General features: G+C 35.5%; 1 protein-coding gene across 1 annotated transcript in view; it reads right to left on the reverse strand.

Moving 5' to 3' along the window:
• Positions 1–21,210, reverse strand: part of CNTN5 (contactin 5) — a 495,183-nt gene that overhangs the window by 55,512 nt on the left and 418,461 nt on the right. The window contains exons 15-16 of the mRNA XM_077114702.1: positions 7,186–7,344; positions 4,952–5,101 (exon numbers count right to left, since the gene is read on the reverse strand). Coding sequence (XP_076970817.1) covers positions 4,952–5,101; positions 7,186–7,344 — 309 coding nt within the window. The remainder of the gene's footprint in view (positions 1–4,951; positions 5,102–7,185; positions 7,345–21,210) is intronic.

Genomic DNA, 21,210 nt, shown 5'->3' on the forward strand with positions numbered 1-21,210 from the left:
CTCATCTCACTACCTGGTGGGATGTTGTTGAGTTTCAGAAACTTGTAGGATGGCCCCACCCTACATTGCACTGGTAGAGCAGAGGCCAATATATTTCTTGAGAGTGTCCTGCATTTCTAGAGTAAGGCAGGGCAGGGATAGTAATAGTTTCTCTGGGTTAAGTGGACACTGTGAAAGGCTTGAACAAACTTGCTGGGTCTGCCCAATAAAACTGTCTGCTAGGGCAGGCCAGAGCAGGGGAGCCCCTTAGCAAAATAAGGAAGAGTAGGGGTACAGCTCAAGCAGAGACCAAAGGAGAGTCACAGAGAAATGTGTAGCATTAACAATTCCCACTTTGAGGTTCAGCATCATTTCCAAAGGCTACAGTGCATCTGCAAGAGAAAAAAGCTGCAGGTGGGCAAAGGCTGTCACATGGGTGCATTTAATGGTCATGAGAGGACCACAAATTATACCAGCCAAGTAAAAGGTTTTCCATGTTTTCTCCTCTGACCTTGGAGGCACAGCCCCCTGGGGTCAGGTCTGTGTGGGAGTGGAAAAGGAGACGCATGGAATTGAATGTGAGATTAAAGTTTTAATTTAAATTAAACTGGAATTTTTTAATACCTGAAAAGGAGACTGTTCTTATACCTAAAAGTACTTGACATATAGTTTGGAGCTGAGGCCAGAGATCAGATGGAGCATAATGGAAAACAACAGTAGGAGAAGAATAAAACTATTTTAAGTTTAAACTCTGTAGAGTTCAGACTGTAACAAACCAGGGACATAACTAAAATATAATGCAGAAAGTGCTAAAGGCTAGGAAAGATTCTCACCTGATTGTTTTCCTGATACTTGCATTTGTCTGGTTGAGCATAAATCTCTTAAATGTTGAAAGTATACTTTTCCTTGGGTAGCCAGAAATATGTGTGTGCTATTTTCTATTTCTAAGTCAAAAGAAAATGTTGGGGCAGACTATAACCTGATAAGCAATGGGAGAGCTATTTGAATGTGCTGAACATTTTTTTTTTAAAGAAGGTCTATCATTCGATATGCCCCACCCTCTCCTCCTTCTGTCATGTCTAAGCTACAAGAACCAAAGATAATGGCTACATATTGGTACAATACCAATATCTACGTGCAGATTCAGACCAAGATAAGGATGAAGAATGAAACAGCAGCATGGAAGGCCAGTCATGGGGGTGGGGGATGGGGATTTAGAGGAGAGGTAGGCTCTACCCTAAAGTGTTCTCTTGATTCCCAAACCATTCAGGAGGCTGAGTGGCCATGAGACACTTCACACCAGGGGATGGAGAGTGGCTGGGAGGGGTCAGCTGCAGAGCTGTAAGCCAGGAGACTGCTTGGTTGTTACTAGATCCAGAAACATATAGCTAACCTGAGACTGTTTCCTCCATCTGAAAAGAGCCACATGTATATGATTATATTGCTTAAATTCCATTTAATACAGTAATAAGTCATTAAAATAAACATGATATTAGTAATGAAAATAATAGCAACAACAATAATAATATAGCTGCTAATTTTGAGCATTTACCATATGTCAGGCACTATGCTAAGCTTTTTAAATGCACTAACTTATTTAATACATTGTTGAAAAGGAGTAGGTTGGATATTATCCCCACAACTGAGCCTTAAATAAAGCATACATCTTGACCACGTTCACACCATTAGTAAGTGGCAGAGCAGAACATTAATTCAGATTTCCCTAACTCTAAAACATAGACTCTTGATTACAGGTAGAACCTTCTTTCCTTAAGATACACACACACACAAACACACATGCACACACATATGTGTATATGCATGTATGTGTATATATGAATTCTATGATAATTTGAAATAGGGAAAATGTAGATATGGAGACTTATACAAAGAGCTTTGGTAATAATAGAACTTTTGTTCTATGGCAAAGTCCAAACATTTCTTAATAACACGTTAGTTAACTCTATCTTCTTTCCTTTTCATTCATCATTCAACAACTAACATTTTAAGTATGTAACTTATAGAATTTTAAAGTTCAATTAAATATGAGAATTGCTGTTCCTGTGTTCTTTTGTTACATTTTTTCCCTGTTTCTACCATAGCGTGTTTTTCAAATTCTTTTTCTAAACTGTGATTTTTCCCTTTTTGAGTGACACCTTTTTAAATAATCAAAGAAAACATTTCCATTACTTCTTCCCAAATTTAAACACTGCCTTGATGATAGTAACATGTTTCAAAAATTAAACACTGGGTAATCTATCTTTATATCTACCTGTGTCTATGTATATCTGACAAACTAAGGCTTAAAAGGAAATTATACCATACATAAATAAGTATAAATTGCATTAACATAAAAATATGTCTTTGTATTACTCTTTTGACATCTTAATAAAAACCAGGACTTTTCTTTTCTCTACTGACAACTAAATGTGTTTTGATGACTGGGATGTTCAAAGTATATCCTAGAAGAAGACAGCAAAGAAAAATTACCTTGTTTTTTGTTGTGTGGGAAAGAAGATGCTTTGGAATTTAGAATATACTAATAAATAAGAGCATTTTAAGGGGATGTAAAACTTTCAACTCAACATCCAGAGTGAGAGACCTTTCCTCTCCCTGGCTGCTCTGTCAATTTTCAAAGTTTAGTTGGTCCATTAAAACAAGATCACTCTAAAATACGGGATACATGTGTAAAAGAGGCAGAGGGCATCACTTGAGAGGATGTCTCGGGATACTGGTGTCCTCTCTAATCTGTGCTGCCTGACAAAACAAGCACAAAACTCAACACTTGGGTCACCACCATTAGTAGCTCCAGCCTTGTGTAGTATCAAAGCACAAGAAGCATAAAGCAGGCAGTGCAAGCATTCCTTGACTCACTTTCAAAGGATGGTATTTCATGCATTTTTTATGCTATTTTTCTTCTACTCCATAAGATTTTAATGGACTAAACTATGTCATGTATATAGAACTCATGACAAAATGGAGAGGCAGGCACTATACGATTGAGGTAGCTGCAGAAATAGACGAGGCAGAAGTCTTTAAAAATGCATCATCTGAATACAATTTAGCTTGAAAAGTAAAAGTGTTTTGCTAAAATGCTTTTTAATAGCACAGGAGATTTATACCATAAAAAGTGTAAAAGGATTATTCATCCCAAACGAATTATTTATTTTGGAAATGAATATTTATAGAAAGCCTCTGAATTAGGCAGTAATCTTCGTCTTTGTTTAAACACAATTAACAATATGCAAAGTAAGGCAGTGCTTTTTAGAAAATATGTGAGCATAAGTGCTACTGTTGGCAGTCATTTCAATATCTGCGCAGTGCGTACATAAAATGAGGAATGACTAACCTGTTATGCTCTTAATTAATGAACACCTGTACTCAATGAAAGCCTAGGTGATTTTATGGATGCCTGAAAATCCAACCAGGCAATTAATGTTCAATTTAAAATTCACAAAACTAAAAAAGAGGCAGGAAAGAAAAAAACTTGTGATGGGCAAATCACAAAAGCAGAGAGTTGGGTTTTCTGTAGGTGGATCTTTTCCAACATTTAGACTATTTTATCTTTTATTTTCTTGGTGCTTAACTTTTATATGGAGAGAACTGGAACATATTTTGTATGGTTATTTGCACTTATACCAAATGGACAATTTGGGGCTTTGTTATCTCTCTCTTTAGAGAAAGGATCGACTCTTTTAATACATTATTTTAATTACTAGAAGCTTTGTGTAATTAGTTAAAAGTCAGAAAAAACACTTTTGGTCTGATTCTTTAATTATAATACAAAAGGGATGGTTAATTCTTAGTCTTTTTTGTTCACGTTTCTGCGCCCTAGTTAATGGCATGGGTAGAGGGGTATAAAGGAAAGGAAAATAATTTTTCCTTCTAATCTGTCAACAAAGAGTTATTGAAGACCAGGGCCAGACACTGTCCTAGGTGCTAAAGATAGAGCAATCATAAAAAAAAGACAACATCTCTATTCTCGATACATTTATATTTTAATGATTAAGGAGATCTATGTTATCAGTGACCATAACTTGCATTTTCCACCCCCCTCCCAACTACAGCCACTGCCTGCTCACCTTGTCCATTTCTCTGTGGTTTTGAGACTGTTCTCCCAGTATTACTGTTGGTGTGTTCTCTTAATCAGTGCTTTGCTTAATATTTTTATATTTTTAAAAATTAAAAAAAATATTTTAATATTTTAAAAAAATACAACTTTATAAGGCTATAAAAGATAAATGTCAGTATGACTTGGTCCAAAATAATCAAGGATCTACAAAAACAAACAAACAAAAAAACAAAAACAACCAGCCAAACAAATAACTTTACTCTTCTGCTTCTTCCAGGTGATAGGAAAAGCATTTTAACTTTATTTTTAAATAAAGCTATTAATTTCCCTTATGGTTCATTAGAAACATTTCATCAGAGCTACTTCATTCTAAAAGAACAGCAGAATGCTATGTTTTCTAAGTCAGGAAGGTGAAGGATATTTCTTTTATACCTAGACTTTAAGAAGGCAGTAGCAGGTCAAGAAGAACTATATTTATTTTTGCAAAGTTAATTTATGCTAAGATATATGGTGAAGGGCAACACCAAAGAGTTCTAAGGAAGTACAGTGTAATTAAGGTGTTATCAATGGAAAAAAAGAAGGTGAGCCAAACTATTCTGAATTTTACAGATATGCTGCAGTGAATGAGAATATAATTAGAAGAAGAAATTAACTGCTTCAATTTCATGGTTATTTGAAGATGGATGTAAGGGTTGGGAGGAAAATGAAGCATCTAAAAGGTTCTATTTGGGGGAATCATGAAGCAAAATGTCTGAAAACAAATGATTTATTTTAAAGAAAATAATTTTTTGGAATGAATCAGGATATAACATGCTAAGGTAGGCAATAATGGTTAATTCAACTTGACTTCAAAGAGGTTAGAGGCATACCAAATTTAGGATTCTGACTCTAAACTCTTACCTGCTTCATTTGTGCGGATCATTCGAGATGGGGTGCTTGGATCTCCAGTCCCAATCGGATTGGTGGCTACCACTCTAAACTCATACTCCACCCAGGGACTCAGGTCTACTGCCATGGCTGACTCCATGTCCCCAGTTATGATTTCTGGAACTACAGAGAAGAAAGAGATGTCACGTCCTTAGGAGGGCTGGGAAAACTGTTATATGGCAATCCAGGATATCACATCTACTGACAAAATCAGCAGGTTGATGTATAATTCCTTTTAACCTGGCCTCATTGCTCGTCTTCTTAGCAAAATGAAAATAAATCTTTAGGAATTAAGCACTTGCATATGTTCAAGTTTGTTGGATTTAATTAGAATTATTTCTTCTCATCGTTATACATAATTTGTCGTTTTCTACACTAAAAACCATTTTGTCTACCCATCAGCCCCGAGCAAGAGGTCAAGCAATGCTATAATTTAAGTAGGTTTTTTTCTTTTTTCTCAAATTCTTGGGAAAGTTCTTGAACAGTTTTCCTCTTCCAGCTCTGACAAAACAAGCACGCTAAGGCGCTTGGCAGTTGTAAACTGAGATGAAGAATATACCTGTCTAATTTAAAAGCTCTAATTTGTGGGACCTAGAAGGAAGTTCTGAACCCTCCTTGGAGTAACTTTTGTATTACAGTTATATTTTATTAAAGCACAAAATTGTCAAATACAATTTCCATGTAATAAAATAATTTTTTACATAGCAAATATGCTCTATTTGGGACCTGCTGCTCTTGTTCACTCATCTGTATTGTCTAAGAAATATTTTAGAAGAACAATTTGTTACAGGGATGAAATGGGGGAAAGTGTAGGGCCTGCCTCATGGTGCACAAAAGTCCTCTGGATTTATACTAGTTCTGGATTTCTGTTTAACCATGGGGGGTAGGAGTGGACTCCTGATTTGTTGATGTCATATAGTTTTACTATGATATGGTAGGATTAAATTCATCTTAGAACTCTCATGAAAATCTCTCCTAAAATATATCTGGATGTTACCAAATTACCAGCTCTGTGGAGGGTAAATGATCAATGAGTAAGCAGTATGGATACCTGAGAAGTTCTGCAACATGGCAGAATTGACTTTTTTTTTTCAAGCAGTGAAATGAAGAAAAGCTGTTTGCTCATGCTACACTGGCAACTGAATCATATCTGAGCATTCTAAAAGGAAGGGGCTTAAAGGCCACTGTTCAGTGTATAGTTTGATAGAATGCTGAGCTATGCCCTGTCAAACATAAAAGGAGGAAGGAGGAGTTGAGAGGCAGCCTCAGTCACCCAGCCTTCCCTAGCTCCCAACATATACTGCATCGCCACCATTTATCTTGGGTCCACCAGGACTTACCTGCTTCATTTACTCTTGTTGACATCAGTCACCTTAAGCAACCATGGACATCTAAGTCATTTCTCATCCTCTTCATTCTAATCCCCATAGAATTCTGCACATTTTCTCTTCTGCCTCAGCTCCTATCCCTTTCTAATTCCTGAAATTCTTCCACTCCGACCTTTGGAATTCATGATCCATCATTAACAAAATCTCTCATATACTCAATCTCTTCTCTGAACATTCCTTCAACTTTTGACTCCAATAGAAACCTAAATTCCCCTGAGGAAATTTTCCCCTGTAGCCCTCTCAAGTTGTGTCTCTTTTTTTTAATCCCTGTAGTGGCCCCTAACGGATCTTTCCCAGAAGGATACAAGCATACAGGTATTTTTTCCCACCAAAACAAAACAAAATTCTCTTTGCCTTTCCTCCCTTGCAGCTATCACCTATTTTCATCATTTTCATGTTTTTCTCTTATCTATTTATACTAAAGTTCCTTGGAGGTGATACAGTCTCATGGTTTTAAATACGATTTATATGCCAATAACTCCCTAATTTATTTCTTTATCCTACACCTCTCTCTTACACTCCAGATGCATATACCCAGGCATCTCAATTTGGAAGTTTAATAGTTAAACGTAACCTCATTAAATGTTTTTTAACTTAACATGCCTCACACTGAACTCCTGATCTTACTCCTATCCCGGGCTCTTCCATTAATACAAGCTGTATTAATGACACCTGTCGGTGTCAACTCCAACCTTGAGTTGGTCAGGTCAAAAATACTACAGAACCCAAAAGAGATTTCTCTGAGATTATCAGCCAATAAAGCCCAGGAGACAGAAAACTGGTCTGGTTTTGTTTGACATTGCCTTAGATCCTTTTTACCTGTTTTTACTGTTTGCCAGCCCAAGGAGAACGGGCTACGAGCCTGCAAGTTGTAGGAGGCGATGGGGCTGTGGTTGTCAGCTGCTGGACTCCAGGACAGGGTGGCTGTGCTTTCGGTGATTTCCTCAACTATCACTATCCCGGGTGGGCCTGGGGGACCTATGGGCAAAAGGCAAGGGATAAAGTTACTGTACAAACCATAAAGAAGAACCTTGAGAAATTGTATTTCCAATAAGGAGCCAATCAAACTATGAAACTATGTAATTATCTAAATGAAATACATGTTTTGCAATGAAAATTGATACAAGTTGGTTTCCATGATATCAGAAACAAAAATGATCCCATTTTTGTAAAAACTATAGGCTGTGGGACTAATTTTCATGTTCAGAGAACCTAAAATGTATAAACATGGTGATATGTACAAACAAGTAGCTTAGGTTCTAAAAGGGGAGAAATAAAAGGCTCAGAAATAATGATAGCACAAACCAAAGAAGGACATATACCAGAAGTGAGGCATGGGCAAAATTCTGTATGGAGTTCAAAGGAGGATGTGACCAGAGTTTTTTTTTTTTTTTGGCGGGGGGTGGGGGTGTTAAGGGTGGGGAGGGTGGTGAATCAGAGGAGGTTATTTACCTTTTGATCATGAAAGGATGGTTCAGAATAGTGATGATCATTCTCTGGTATATGTGGACTGCCAGCTTCAAGAAATAACACTGCTCTGAGTTGAACAAATCTACCTTTGTATTTCTGTTCCTTAAATAGTAATTTGCAATAGCATTTAAGATATGCACAACCGTTTGCATTTTAAAGACTAAAATTTAGCAATGCCAGTTTTCTTATTAGTATTCTTCAATTCCACAATGTGTATAATTCAAGTTGCAGCTTGCAACTTAAATTATTTTTCATTTTGATTGGAAACAAAAACTCCACCATTAAGTATTGAAATTATTGTTAGTTTTTGAATTGTTGCTTTTTTACAGCATGTTGCTCTTAGGGTTTAGTGATTGGGGGTTTGATCAGTAAAGGCTGAACTAGATTGCAATAAGCTAAGAGATGGTTTGGTGTCAAAGAGATGGAGGCAATTAGTGGAGACCTCTCAGAAGAGAATTTCAACAATGAAGGGACTTAGAGATGGAGAAAATGTAAAAGCCCAGCTGGATGAAATGACTATTTTTTTATTTTTTAAGGAAATGTGAGATGAGCACTTCTATCAAGATTGAGAAGAACCAGCAGTAATTGGCAGAAACTAAAGATTTACAATATAGGGACTTCCATCAGCAAGGAGAGAGAAAGTTGGGATTGTGAGAAGGGAGTAGAGGATAGCCTAGAGAAGACATGGCTTCTTTAGGAGAGAAATGAAGGGAGAAACTTGGACTAGAGACTCAGAAAACTATTGAGAATGTAAGGGACAAAGCTGAGTCAGTTCATTTCAAAAGAAACCTATTTTCCCCCTACAGAAGAAAATAAAACCATCCACAAAGTGAGGATAATTGAGTGAGAATGGAACTGGGGGATGGAAAAAATGGGGAAGCTTTGAGATAGGCACATTATGAAAGTGGAAGGATATAAAATAGAGCAAAATACAAAGATCCTGAAATAGTACTGATGTCCAAGTTTGGTTACATAGCATCATTTTGAAGTGGAACTGACCAACTCAGAAGTTGAGAGAGCCACAGCCAGGGCCAGAGAAAGCAGTTAGTAGAGTCCATACAGGTTTAGGGGTTTGTAACTTAGGTATTGCTGATCATCAAAGATGCCAGTGATATGGATGACCATATCATGGAGTCAATTGGGGTTGGAGTCAGGTGAAGCCAGAATGATATTGATAGACAAGAATAAAATACATGAGTCAAGGAAACTGGATTATTATGAGGGATATATATATATATCTGTATTATATATATATATAATAGGAATTTGCAGAATTTATGATTTTACAATACAGAGTAGTTTTAAGTGAGAATCTGGCTTGTGTATATCTACGGTGGGTATTATGATTATTATTAGAGTTGACATGGTCTAGGATATATGAAAGAGTATATCTAATGGGTCATCAATACCAGTGTTCAAGCCACTGAAATAGTGGTTAAGGATGATGTGAGAAAGATAATGAAATTCAGGTACTGAAGAAAATGTTTAACAAGTTGTTAGACTATGTGGATGAGGTAGAGACGCCTCTATAATAAAGATAACAATTATAAGAATATTAACTCTAATATTAGCACTGACAGCAATCCTCACTATACAGTATTAAGACATTATGCAAACATTATCTTGTTCATTTATTTCTATCTCCCTGGGAGGTGGGCACTATTATCACAACCTCATAGATGAGGTAATGGGACCTCAGAGATTAGTCAATATTTACTGAATATTTATTATATATTTGGTGTTATGGATGCACTGGTTATCAAATATAATCCATTCTAGTGAGAAGATACTTGGCTAAGTCCCTTTGCTATTAATGGGCACTGCTGAGATATGAGTTTGGATCTAATTGTAAAGCCCGGTCAATAGAAGAAAACGAGAAGCACACAGGTCCTTCCTCCTTTCACTGTTAGTCTGGGAAGTGGTTTCAGATGAAGGAAGGAAAGAGAGAAGAAACATGTGTTATTTTGTGGTAGAGATGGAGATGGTATTTGAAGGAAGTGTTAAGAACTTTGCGGTAGCCTCATAAGATGGCCACCATTACTTCCTCCTCCTCCTATACAAGCAAGCTATACTCTCATTGAAAGGCAGGATCTATTATTTCACTCCCTTGAATCTGACTGGCTTGTGACTATCTGATCCAACAGAAAATGGTAGAAGAGAAACTGCATGACTTCTGAGGTGGGGTTATAAGAAATTTTATCCTAAGTCCCTTGGAATCCTTGTTATGGGAACGCCTGCTGCCATGTTAGAAGCGCTATTAGGCTGAGATTATCATAGCTGAGGAAGCTCAGGGGAACCATTTGGAGACACCTATGGAAAGAGAGAAAGATACAACTTGCCCCCGACTATCCCAGCCATCCCACCACAGACACCAGATATGGAATGAAGAAGCCTTTGGATGACTCCAGCCTAAGCTATTATGTGGCTCATCCGTATCTGAGAGCCCAGACAAGAACTGCCAAGCTGTGCCCTTAAACTGCCAAAACCATGAGAGAAAAGAGCAGATTCATGTTTTAAGTCACTGAGTTTTGGGGCAACAGTGGATAACTGGAACAGATTTTAAAGTAGTTTGTTTTGGGAAGTGTTCATAGATGAGGATATGTAGGGAAGATCCTGAAATTGTTATGAAAAAAGACTTGAAATTGAGCTTATGTGTTCTAGTAGGAATGACTGCCAACAAATCACTTAAGCACTTGTATTTTGACCCACCTATTCCATTCCATTTCATCCATTTTACTTATTCACCTATTCAAAAAGCATTTATTAACTATTACCTGCATGCAAAACCTCATGGGAAATACTGTAGAAAATAACTATTAACTTAAAATAATTTGCTTTTCTGAGTATTAAACTTCTATGAAAATGTTTAAATTAGTCTTCTTAAAGAAAGACTTTTTAAAATAATAGGTAATAATGATTCTAATTTGAAACAATCTTCAGCTTGAACAAAAATGGAATTTACAATGCAATTATTAAATCCCCCAATATTTTTCTCTATATGTGGCTATTTGCCCAAATCTGGTCTTTGCAAAATAATCAATGACTGCAACAAAGATTTATGTACCAGGATATTGACTGTGGCTGTGTTATTATTTATAATTACAAAATACAGTACCTAACTAATTGTGCAATAATAGTCTAATGTTTAAATAATAAATTCTTATGATGGAATATTAGGCAGTCACTAAACTGCCTAAAATTTGATGACTATTTAATTCCATGGGAAATATTCACAATCTAATAAATGACAAAAGTAGAATGCAAAATTATACATAAATATAATTGTATGAATGTTAATTTGCCAAATATGCAAAGGAAAAGAGTAGAAAGGAATGCATTAAACTGTACATGGTGGTTAATGCTCAGTGGTGAGGATACAGGGAACATGCTATTCTTCATACTTGAGCTTTCTAATTCTGTACCATAACCAAGTATTCCTTCTGAAATTATCTTACAGAAGTTATTATTTTAAAGAATACCTCCATATTGCATATGTATGTGACATTCTAAGTATATTCTATTTAACTAAACAAACATTTACTGAGTATCTAGTATATGTACAGCATTGTGTTCTGCAGTGGAAGGTGAGTGGGGACAGGGTTTATAGGACACAACATAGATCCAGCCTTATATGTGTTCAAATCTAATGACAGAGAAAGATCTTTATGGAAATCAAAAGCCCAGCAGTGACAGGGATGTGTGCTCAAGGGCTTTGGGCATGCATTTTACATCTTATTGTAGAATTTATTATAGTGGTTACAATTATTTTTCTATAATTTCCAAGTGTCTGCCTATTTAACAGACCTTTCATGGAACTTGGCATATATTATATTGTTTTGTAAATGTTTTTTGAAGAAAAGATAAAAGGAAGAAGGAAGGGAAGAAAAGGAGTTATGCTCTGAGTTTTGAAAGTTGTATCACAATTAAAAAGTTAGAAAAATGTTTAAAATATGATAATTACAATATAAAACAAAGATATGTATATATTTGAGTTCACCATTTTTAATCAAGTTTAGAGTAGGGTGGCAATAAAAATGACAGAATCGTTCCATGAAAGAAGAAATAAAGCTTTTCCTATAATTTAATAATAAGGCTCAATATTATTAGAAATAGAGTATTAAGGCCTATGGGGAGATAGTATATCTAAACCCTTATAAAGCTGAAATATTGCTTATGAATATATTATTGTAAGGATTCTGACAATTAGTGGTGTGATTTACTTTCTATAATAGATGAAGTACAATTTCCAACCATTATAAAAGTGAAAACAAGGTTTAGGTTGTTATCTTAATATTGGTTTATCAGTGTTCTATTTATAGAGAAAATACATTTTCAGCCATTACTTAAGGAATGCTGGCTAGAATTAGTTTCCTGTATATGTATATATATATTCTGGAATAAATTACATAAATATTATATTAATATAGTTAATAGCTTTGTTTTTAAGGTTTGTTAATAGTGGCCCTATTTCTGCCATCTTTTGGCTTTTTTTTTTAAATCAGAGCATAAAAGTTCTCCTAAAAGGCTTTTACAGCTAATCAACACAGTGCATCTTTAAAATAGATTAATAAGGGACAAATGTTTCAGTGATGATAAATGCGCCACTGTAGTTAGACTCTGAATAGTATACAGATGCCACTCATTTAGTTGAAATCTCATTACATTTTATTTTTAGCTGTAATGATTCAGTGTCAGATGGGCATTAATCTTTAAAGTTTTATTCCAGGGACAATACTATATGATATAGGGTCAATAAAATAAATATTTTATTTGAAAATACATTTTAGAAAAATGGACGCAGTGTGCTCATTTCTTCACGGTCAGGGCTGTTGAGCAAATGACAACACAGACTCTGAGCAGAAACCATGTTCTCATGTATTCAATCCATCCTTAATCAAGGGCCCCAGCACTGCTGTCTGACTGATTCATTTCATTGAACTAATGTTCAGTTGGAACATTTTCTTCTCTTGTGAAGCCATTGGCTTTTAAAGCTGAAAAATGAATAAAACATATCTTGTAACTTTCACAGTTGCTGTTAAGCTGGTAATATGAAACAAAGGTCTTCACACAACAGTTAAGAATTTATTATTCAGGGCAGTGCAACGGTGGCTCAGTGGCAGAATTCTCGCCTGCCATGCCAGAGACCCTGGTTCATTTCCCAGAACCTGCCCATGTTAAAAAAAAAATTATTATTCAGAGCCTTGGAATTTCTTAATTAATTGGAGTTAGCTAGTTCAACCTTATCATTTTTCAGATGAGGAAGTAGTATGGAAGACAGGAAAACTCTTCCTCCTTCTCTTCAAAAAAATTAAAAACTGAAAAATAGAGAGGACCCAAAAGAAAAGAGGCCAAAGAGCCCTTATGCTTTTGGCAGAAAAAGAAAAGAGCTAAGCCAGGGTTGGCTTCAGTGTTGACAACCAGTGGAGGGTTCAAAGCAAATCATATGACAAATTAATGTGGTAATGAGTAAGATGTTGTGTACTGACCTCTTTTATAAAATGACTGTCCCTTCTCTTTCTAGACAACAACTAAAGGTGCCAGGCTCTAGGGTCTTAGTGGTGTTACTGTCTGATCCCTCATGATGAATAATTCTTAGATGCATCCTCTTGATGCTGGCACTGACTCACCGCAGCAAAACAACCTTCCTGGCTTCCTATCACCTAGGTAACATCACATTCTCTGCACTATTCTGAGCCCTACTGATTCAACACATATGACTATTGTCACATGTTTTTTTTTAATGCTATAAATATATTCAGTTTTTAAAATTTGATTTTGGGGGCTTTCCCAATAATTTTCTTAGAAGTTTTTGGTGAAAAATTAAACTTGTTGGGGTTCAAACCATTAAACAGGCATTTGCTTTAAATTCACTAAAACAAAAAGCTTTATACCACATATTTGATGTTATCCTACATTACTTCCAGGCCTATAAGCCTATAAGTACAGACTTCTTCTACTTCCATGTCAATAATTCATGGAATCAAAGTTCTACACATGCCTTGCTAAAACCCATCGAATGGAGGTTTAGTCACTATCTGGTAGGCTAGATTAATGCAGAGAAATAAACCCAATAATGCAAACACCAAAGAGTATTTCTTACTTTAATCATCAATTTCAATTACATACAATGAACTGCTCATTATACTTTGTGGAGACTCAATTTAAAGATTCCGTGTAAATAATGACAAAACATTAAAAAAAAAAAAAAAAGGTAATATGTAGTCTAAGCTAAATTAGTCCAAGCTAAACAGGCTTGGAACCTCAAATTTCTGTTCAAGGTGAAATTCCTTGGAGAAGACTTCTCTGACTGCTCTATCTAAATAAAATCACTCTATTATGTGCATCTATAGTACCATGTACTATCAGTTGAAATCACAATTGAAACTTTCTATTTATTTGTGTGATTATTAATTAGTAGATGATTTCCTCTTTGGATTTCAGGTAGAGGAGGGTTAAAATTGTGTCTATAACGTGTTCACTATTTTATCTCTAGGGCTTAGAATAATGTTTGGCACACAGCATATCACTGTAGATTTGTAATGAATAATGGAATGAATAATTTTAACTTACCAAACAGGCTGGTATAGTTGTTGATTTAAGAAAGATAATAAGAAATTGATTCACATGAACATGGGGGCTGGCTAGCTCCACTCAGGGCAGGCTGTAAACTGAAAACTATGAAAAAGATGATGTTTAAGTCCTTAGTCTGAATTCTTAAGGGGACACTAACTGGGTAGAAATTCAAGCAAAAGACAATGCTAAGTTGAAGCAGAAATTCTTCCTCTGACCTTGAAAACCCTAAATTCTGGCCTTTAAGACCTCCTATTTGTCGGATGAGGAGACAGTCCACATTGCTGTGGGCAACCTCCTTTGTTGACTGAAGATGCAATCAACTAATTATAGATGCAAATTCCATTTATAAAATACTTTCACAGTAATAAGCCAATGCTTGAGCAAACAACTGGACACAGTAACCTAGTCAAGTTGACACATGAAATTAACCACCACTTGCAACTAACTGGAAGTATCCCAAGATACAAGGGATAACTGAGAACTCTCTTGGTTTACAAAGGGTCAAACTAGAATAATTCCTTGATCGGTGTCAAAGCTGGTTATATTACCATTAGTAATCTGGAAAAGGGACCCCCGGTTAGATCTAATTGTTCCAAATAAAGCCCTTTGAACTGAAAAAATGCCAAATCAAGTAGGAAATAGTGAAGGAACAGCTAGCAAGTCTGGAAGCCATCAGCCAGATAGGTAAACATACAATGCAATGACATTTCCAAAATGACTTAAGAATTTGCCAGTAAAATAAGAGAAAAATCACTTTTGAATAGAGAGTTGGGGCACAGTGAAGATGTAGTCAATGTAATTCTATAACCAAGTTGTTCAACCAAGTATTGAAAATTGAAAGAATCTGAGAGCAAAATTCAAATCCATGATTAAATATTCTGTGTGTTTCTTATTGCTATATATATATATTGCTATATATATATATATATATAGCAATATTGCTTAATATATATTTAATAAATATATATATTTAACAAAAGACCTGAAAGAGATGAAGAAGCTTCCATATAAAGACAAACAAAAAAATTAAAGTACAGATTTCAATGATAGGCTGCACAACTGCTGTAAAACTGAGACTTTCACACAGACCCTGCTGCTTTTCAGCCAGGTGACTTAGGAATTTATTTCTTATCTCTGGGATGCAAAAAATTCCTTAAGATATTGAACCTGGAGGGATTTGTTCCTGCTGGGTTTTCCAGTTTGAAGATTCCAAGGAAACACTCTAATCTAGGCTAGTAGTAAAGATGGAAAAGAATGACTTCTTTTTATCACGTCCAAAATGGCATAAATAAACAAATGTGTCAAAGACTAAAAAATTCAAGGCATATTTGAAGAGAGAGAAAGGAGCTGGTTTAAGTTTGATCAAAGTGATAGGAAGATATATAGCTGGAGAAAAGTAGATTGAGGGGAGAGTTTGAGGATCATAACTATCAGGTCATATTTGAACTTTATTATATGGCTAATAGAGAGCTAGTAAATGCTTTTGAGCTGAAGGGTGGGGTGACATATTAGATATTGCAAAGCAGGAATCAAGAGTGGGACTGGAATATTATTCCAAAGTCTCAGGCTTGGATAAATTGGGAGAATAGTGGTAGAATAAAGTAGAAGTTTGGAAGAGAACATTAGAGGTTTTCTTTTCCATTTTATGCAATTCATTTCAATCCAAATCAATTCCAGTGATAACAGTGAAGTACAGAAGTTGGAAGATGCTAGCTTGTAGCCTGAAGAGAGTTGAAAAGGTCAGGAAAAATCACTGTGAGCAATGCAATGGGGAATCAATAATGGATGAACAGTAATGCTGTTGAACAGCATCGAGAGTCTATATGAAATGTAAAACATGAATTAGCAGAGGGCTGAGCCAACACTGTCCCATTAGTTTCTTTAGCTACATTATGTTTGCTCATGACTAGAAACAGAGGTCATCAGAATTTAAAAGTTGGCATGATGGACACTAAGGGAGACACAGATGACTGGTAAGAACTGAATTAGGTATAGCTGGTGACCATACAAATTAAGTAGAGACCATGTGAAACCCAGGGGAAGACTTAATAAATGTGGAGAAGCATCTATAGCAGGAGGTTAAAGAGGTTGTAGTTGGAAGTTCCAGGTCCCAAGTTCGAGATCAATGAATACATGGCATTGCTTTGAGGCCACAAGTTTGGGTAAGACTCTACAGCTGCAAATAGGGCAAGTAATAAGGTGTTTCGTCCTTCTTTAACTGATAGATCAACTGATAGTGCAAAAACTCCGCTCTTGGATATAAAACAATCTTAGTGGACACATAAGACATTTCTTTAGCTCTCCTATTTATAACTTCTTTCTTAAAGAAATTTAGCTAAAATCCATCATATCAATAATGCTTTGCTAATTGCATTTAGTTTTTAATATTTAGATGAACATTCCTCGTGAGAATGTGTGCGTGTGTGTATGTGCGTGTGTATTGCAAAGAATGGGGTGTGGATGGTGGGAAGGAGTTGTAAGAAAATTGTGAGGGATTTAATTAAAGATGGGAGCACCAAGCTTCAAAGAACTATTGTGTGGTTGCATCTATAGGAAACTCCCAACACCCTTTTCTATCACACCATTTCCAAGCATATTTTCATTCTATTCCAATATAACTGCCTCTCTACCTTAAGCATGTAAGAAGACGTGGCAACGTATTTAATAAAGTGTCTAGGTTTGTTGTCTATCCTATTACTACTCCATACTCGGCAAAGTCTTCCTTATTTATCTGATTTTAAAAATTAATTACAATGTTTTGGGAAAAGGATTACATATTCATTCACTCATACAATTAGTTATTTGCTCAACAATACTAAGGAAATATCTACTATATGTAGGATTCTGAGGATAAGGCAGTAAGGAAGATAAGGAAAGACTCTGCCCTGATGAGTTTTATATTCTAGCAGAGAGAAGATTGTCAATGAACAAATGAATGAGATCATTCCAGATAGCATTAGGTGTAATTCAGAGAATAAAATTGGGTGAAAATAAAGTGGAGGACTTTGGATAACACTAGATAGGGAGCTGGGTGATGACAAGGTGGAACCAGCCACATGAACGTTATGGGGAAGAGCTTTTCAGACTAAACAAACAACCCACATCAAAAAACAACAACAAAAAATTACATACACATGCAAACAGGCGCAAACAAACAAGAAACATCAATGGCAAAATCTCTGTAGTGTTAATGAGTTTGTCATGTTGAAGAAACAAAAAAATTCTTGTGTTGTTGTAACATAGTAAGGAAGAGAAGAGAGAAGGGTGACAAAAATCAGAAAGGTCAGAAGGTGCTATATAAAAGAGATTTGAAGGTCATGGTAAGGAGTTTGGATTTTATGCTGAGTGTGAGGGGACAATACTGGGTAACAACTGAAAAAAGTCAAAGGAAAGAAATGGTTGAAAACCACAGGGTAAAAGTATGATGGAAGCCCTCAGAGGCTTTAGGAAGGTTTGGGGAAAATCTCTTTAAATCATCAAAACTGTATCCATTTTTTCTTTGCAATAAGATTTTGCTGGCAAATGTAAATTGTGACAATTTAGTGAATCACTTTTCCAATGGCTTTTTAAAAAATTATTATTATAACAGTTGTTGCTTAGCAGGTATAGTCAGTGCGATTTTAAGGACAGTGGTAGTCTCTGAGGATCCTTTGCATAATAGTCCCTTACAGTCTTATTCAGATATAAGGATTCTTCTATTTGTACTGTAAGCAATAATAAAAACACCACCACCTCTTCCCCATGCTGGCTTATAACATTGGAATTTAATGACATTTATCCTGTTCAGCATGATTTGTGAGCATTGCTTGTCATCGGAAGACTGAACTCACTGAAGTTGGGTGCTTGGCTTGGATGAGTTATGAGCTAAAATTACATGTGCCATTTGTGGCTGAACCACTTAATTGCCAGTGTCAAACCCTTCAGATCACTATGTCTAAAAGCTATTTTTACCTGAAAGTAAGTAAGTTGGGAAATATTGTTCTGTTTATGTGAATATATCACATGTTAAAGTTTTGAACTATACAGAAACGTCTAAAATGATTTTTTAAAGAAACTTCATGTTCTGTTTTAGAAAAACACAAACACTTCCTAGTCGATTTTCACAAACTTCAGTTGAAGGTTAAATTAACCAACAATTCCAGGTGGTGAAGTCGGCATAAAAATTTAATAGAGTTTTACATGAGTTCAAGTTATATACTCTTTATATATTCCAGTATAAAAGTACTTCTGTGCATCCATCGAAGGTGATCTTTCTGAAATGGAAAACAGGTATTTGAGGTTCTAATGTACAAATTGGTAAAGATAATTAAAAATATTCAACTTGTTTATATAAAAAGCAAGCCAGATGTTATCCTGAATTTCATTATTAAGCTAATATTACATAAATTCTAAGAACAGAAGAGTTTAAAAAAATCCTGCAGGAAAATACCATATGGGTTCTAAAATATTCAAGGTACCTTGTTTCTGCACAGCTTTCTATAAATCCAATATTGTGTTTATTGCATATGACTCATACTTCTGCAGTGCAGATTAAGATCAAGGATACAGTACATGGCTATATGGGCTTGAAAAATTTTCAGTCTGACTATCATTTATGAATACGTTATAGCTATTCCTGTAACTTACTTTCACAAGCACACAATAAAATGAATTTGGAATTAATATTTCCAACAGCATAGTAGGTTAGCATATTTACAAAACCATTCTCTTTAAGACAGATGCACCTTTGCCAATATTATGGACTAAAGTTTAAGTAGGATACTTTCTTAGATACATTTTTTTTCCCCTGAAGTATAAATTTGTACTTATTCTCATTTATTTAGATTTCCTTCCATGATTTTCCTTGGTATCAATAACATTTTTGACAAGTTATCTGTCTGGGGCTAGAGACATATTTCATGGTCAAGGAAAAGAACCTAAGTTGACAAATACGCATCTGGGGTCATTAATTTCGTATTTTAACTAACTGAACAAATCAATAGCCCCCTGGGGACTTAAAAAAGAGTGAATATTACTTCCTAAATGCTTAACTTAGAGAATTGTTTAGATATAACGGAGAAAGAATGGTCAGTGGTTTCTTCATGGCTACTAGCTTATACTCTGAGGATTTTTGTTACACAACTGTAGGAAGACATTTGCCCATTATGCACTGTACCATTAAAGCTTAACACAGATTGAAAGATGACTACTGTCATACGGTGACAGCAAACTTGGTACAATCCTGACGCCGCCATCTAACTCATTTAGAGAAATGGAGACAGTGGGTTCTTGCAGAAGCACTTAAATAGAGAAGTCCTGGAGGATGGGTAATTTGTAACAGATGTTCCACATAATGGATGGATTACAGGGAGACTGCCTGTAATGCAGACTATCTCCTTCAGTGGGGTATGATCGATGCTGCTTATTAGCTTGACTTAACATTCTGCAAGCTGAGGTTGCAAGCAAACGTGAACTTTGATTTACTGATGCAGATGAAGTGATGAAATGTCTTTGCAACAGCGACTAGGTATTTGAAATTAAGTTTACTAATAACAGTTCTATTTCTTGATTTGGCATGAAAGAAATAATTATATGAACCAATAACCTCCTGAACAAAATGTGTAATTCAAAGAGGCTTGTTTTATGCCATACTTTTTTTGGGATTAGTGAACAATTGCATTTGCCAAATCAGAATGCTGACAAATGAGAAAACTTTGGTTTAGATGATTAACTTACACGGTATACAAAAAAAACCATTCCTTTTGCTTGAGATTTTATACTTTTGACCTAGAATGTTTACAAATCTAAGACATAATTCCACAGGAACTTGAAAAATCATTCATACAATTTTGTTTCGGTTTTTTACAGCTAGATACTTCTATTCTATGTGGCAATTACTTCCAAATCCTTTAGTGCCCTTGATGGTATTTAGAAAGGCTTTCTTTTCTTAGTCTTTAATTTTTACATTGTTTCATTGCCATCTGAACTGAAGGTTCCTATGCAAATAGTCATAGAATCCATATTTATACCTTAAAAATACTGAATACTGGGCAGGCCACAGTGGCTCAGCAGGCAGAATTCCTACCTGCCATTCTGGAGACCCGTGTTTGATTCCTGGTGACTGCCCATGGAAAAAACTAAAAAATATATATATAAATATTGAATACTGTGATTTAACTTAATTGGGTATTATTTATTTGGTGCTCATTACATGTGATATAAAGCTGGTGACCAGTAGATATGTAGATAGTAATCCTTGTCAGATATACAAAAGTAAAACTCTTAGGACTATCACCTCTATATTATAGTCTCATCTGCACATCCTATCTAGAATGAAATATAATTTGTATATTTAGTCTTTTTTTTTTTAACTCATTCATAGCTTCTTGATGAGTTGGTGTAACTGTATTTGACACATTTCAGTGTTTATTTCACACAGGAAATTCACTTGCACTCTAAGATAGACATTGTATTTTGTTCAAGAATGAATGTCACCCCAGTGGAATCTTCAATGAATGTAAATCCATTTTAATGTAAGCAATGTACTCCAGGAAATTGGTGCAAGATTTTACAGGCTCAGTTAAATGAGGATACCGAGATGGCCCTGCCAGTGCTTCCCAGTTTATTTTAATGAAAGTTGACTGGCAGAGAATATAATTATGCCGTGCCAATCAATATGTCAATTTGAATCTGAGGAAGGAGAGGCAGACAAAATGCTCCCAATCACTTTTAGACTGTATCACAAAAGTGTAAATGAGCAAGATGGACAAAACAATCAGAAGGCTATTGGGTGGTTCAGTCAATGGAAATCACATAGGATCA

This window comes from Tamandua tetradactyla, chromosome 8, assembly GCF_023851605.1.
Source record: "Tamandua tetradactyla isolate mTamTet1 chromosome 8, mTamTet1.pri, whole genome shotgun sequence".
NCBI classification, from domain to species: Eukaryota; Metazoa; Chordata; class Mammalia; order Pilosa; family Myrmecophagidae; genus Tamandua; species Tamandua tetradactyla.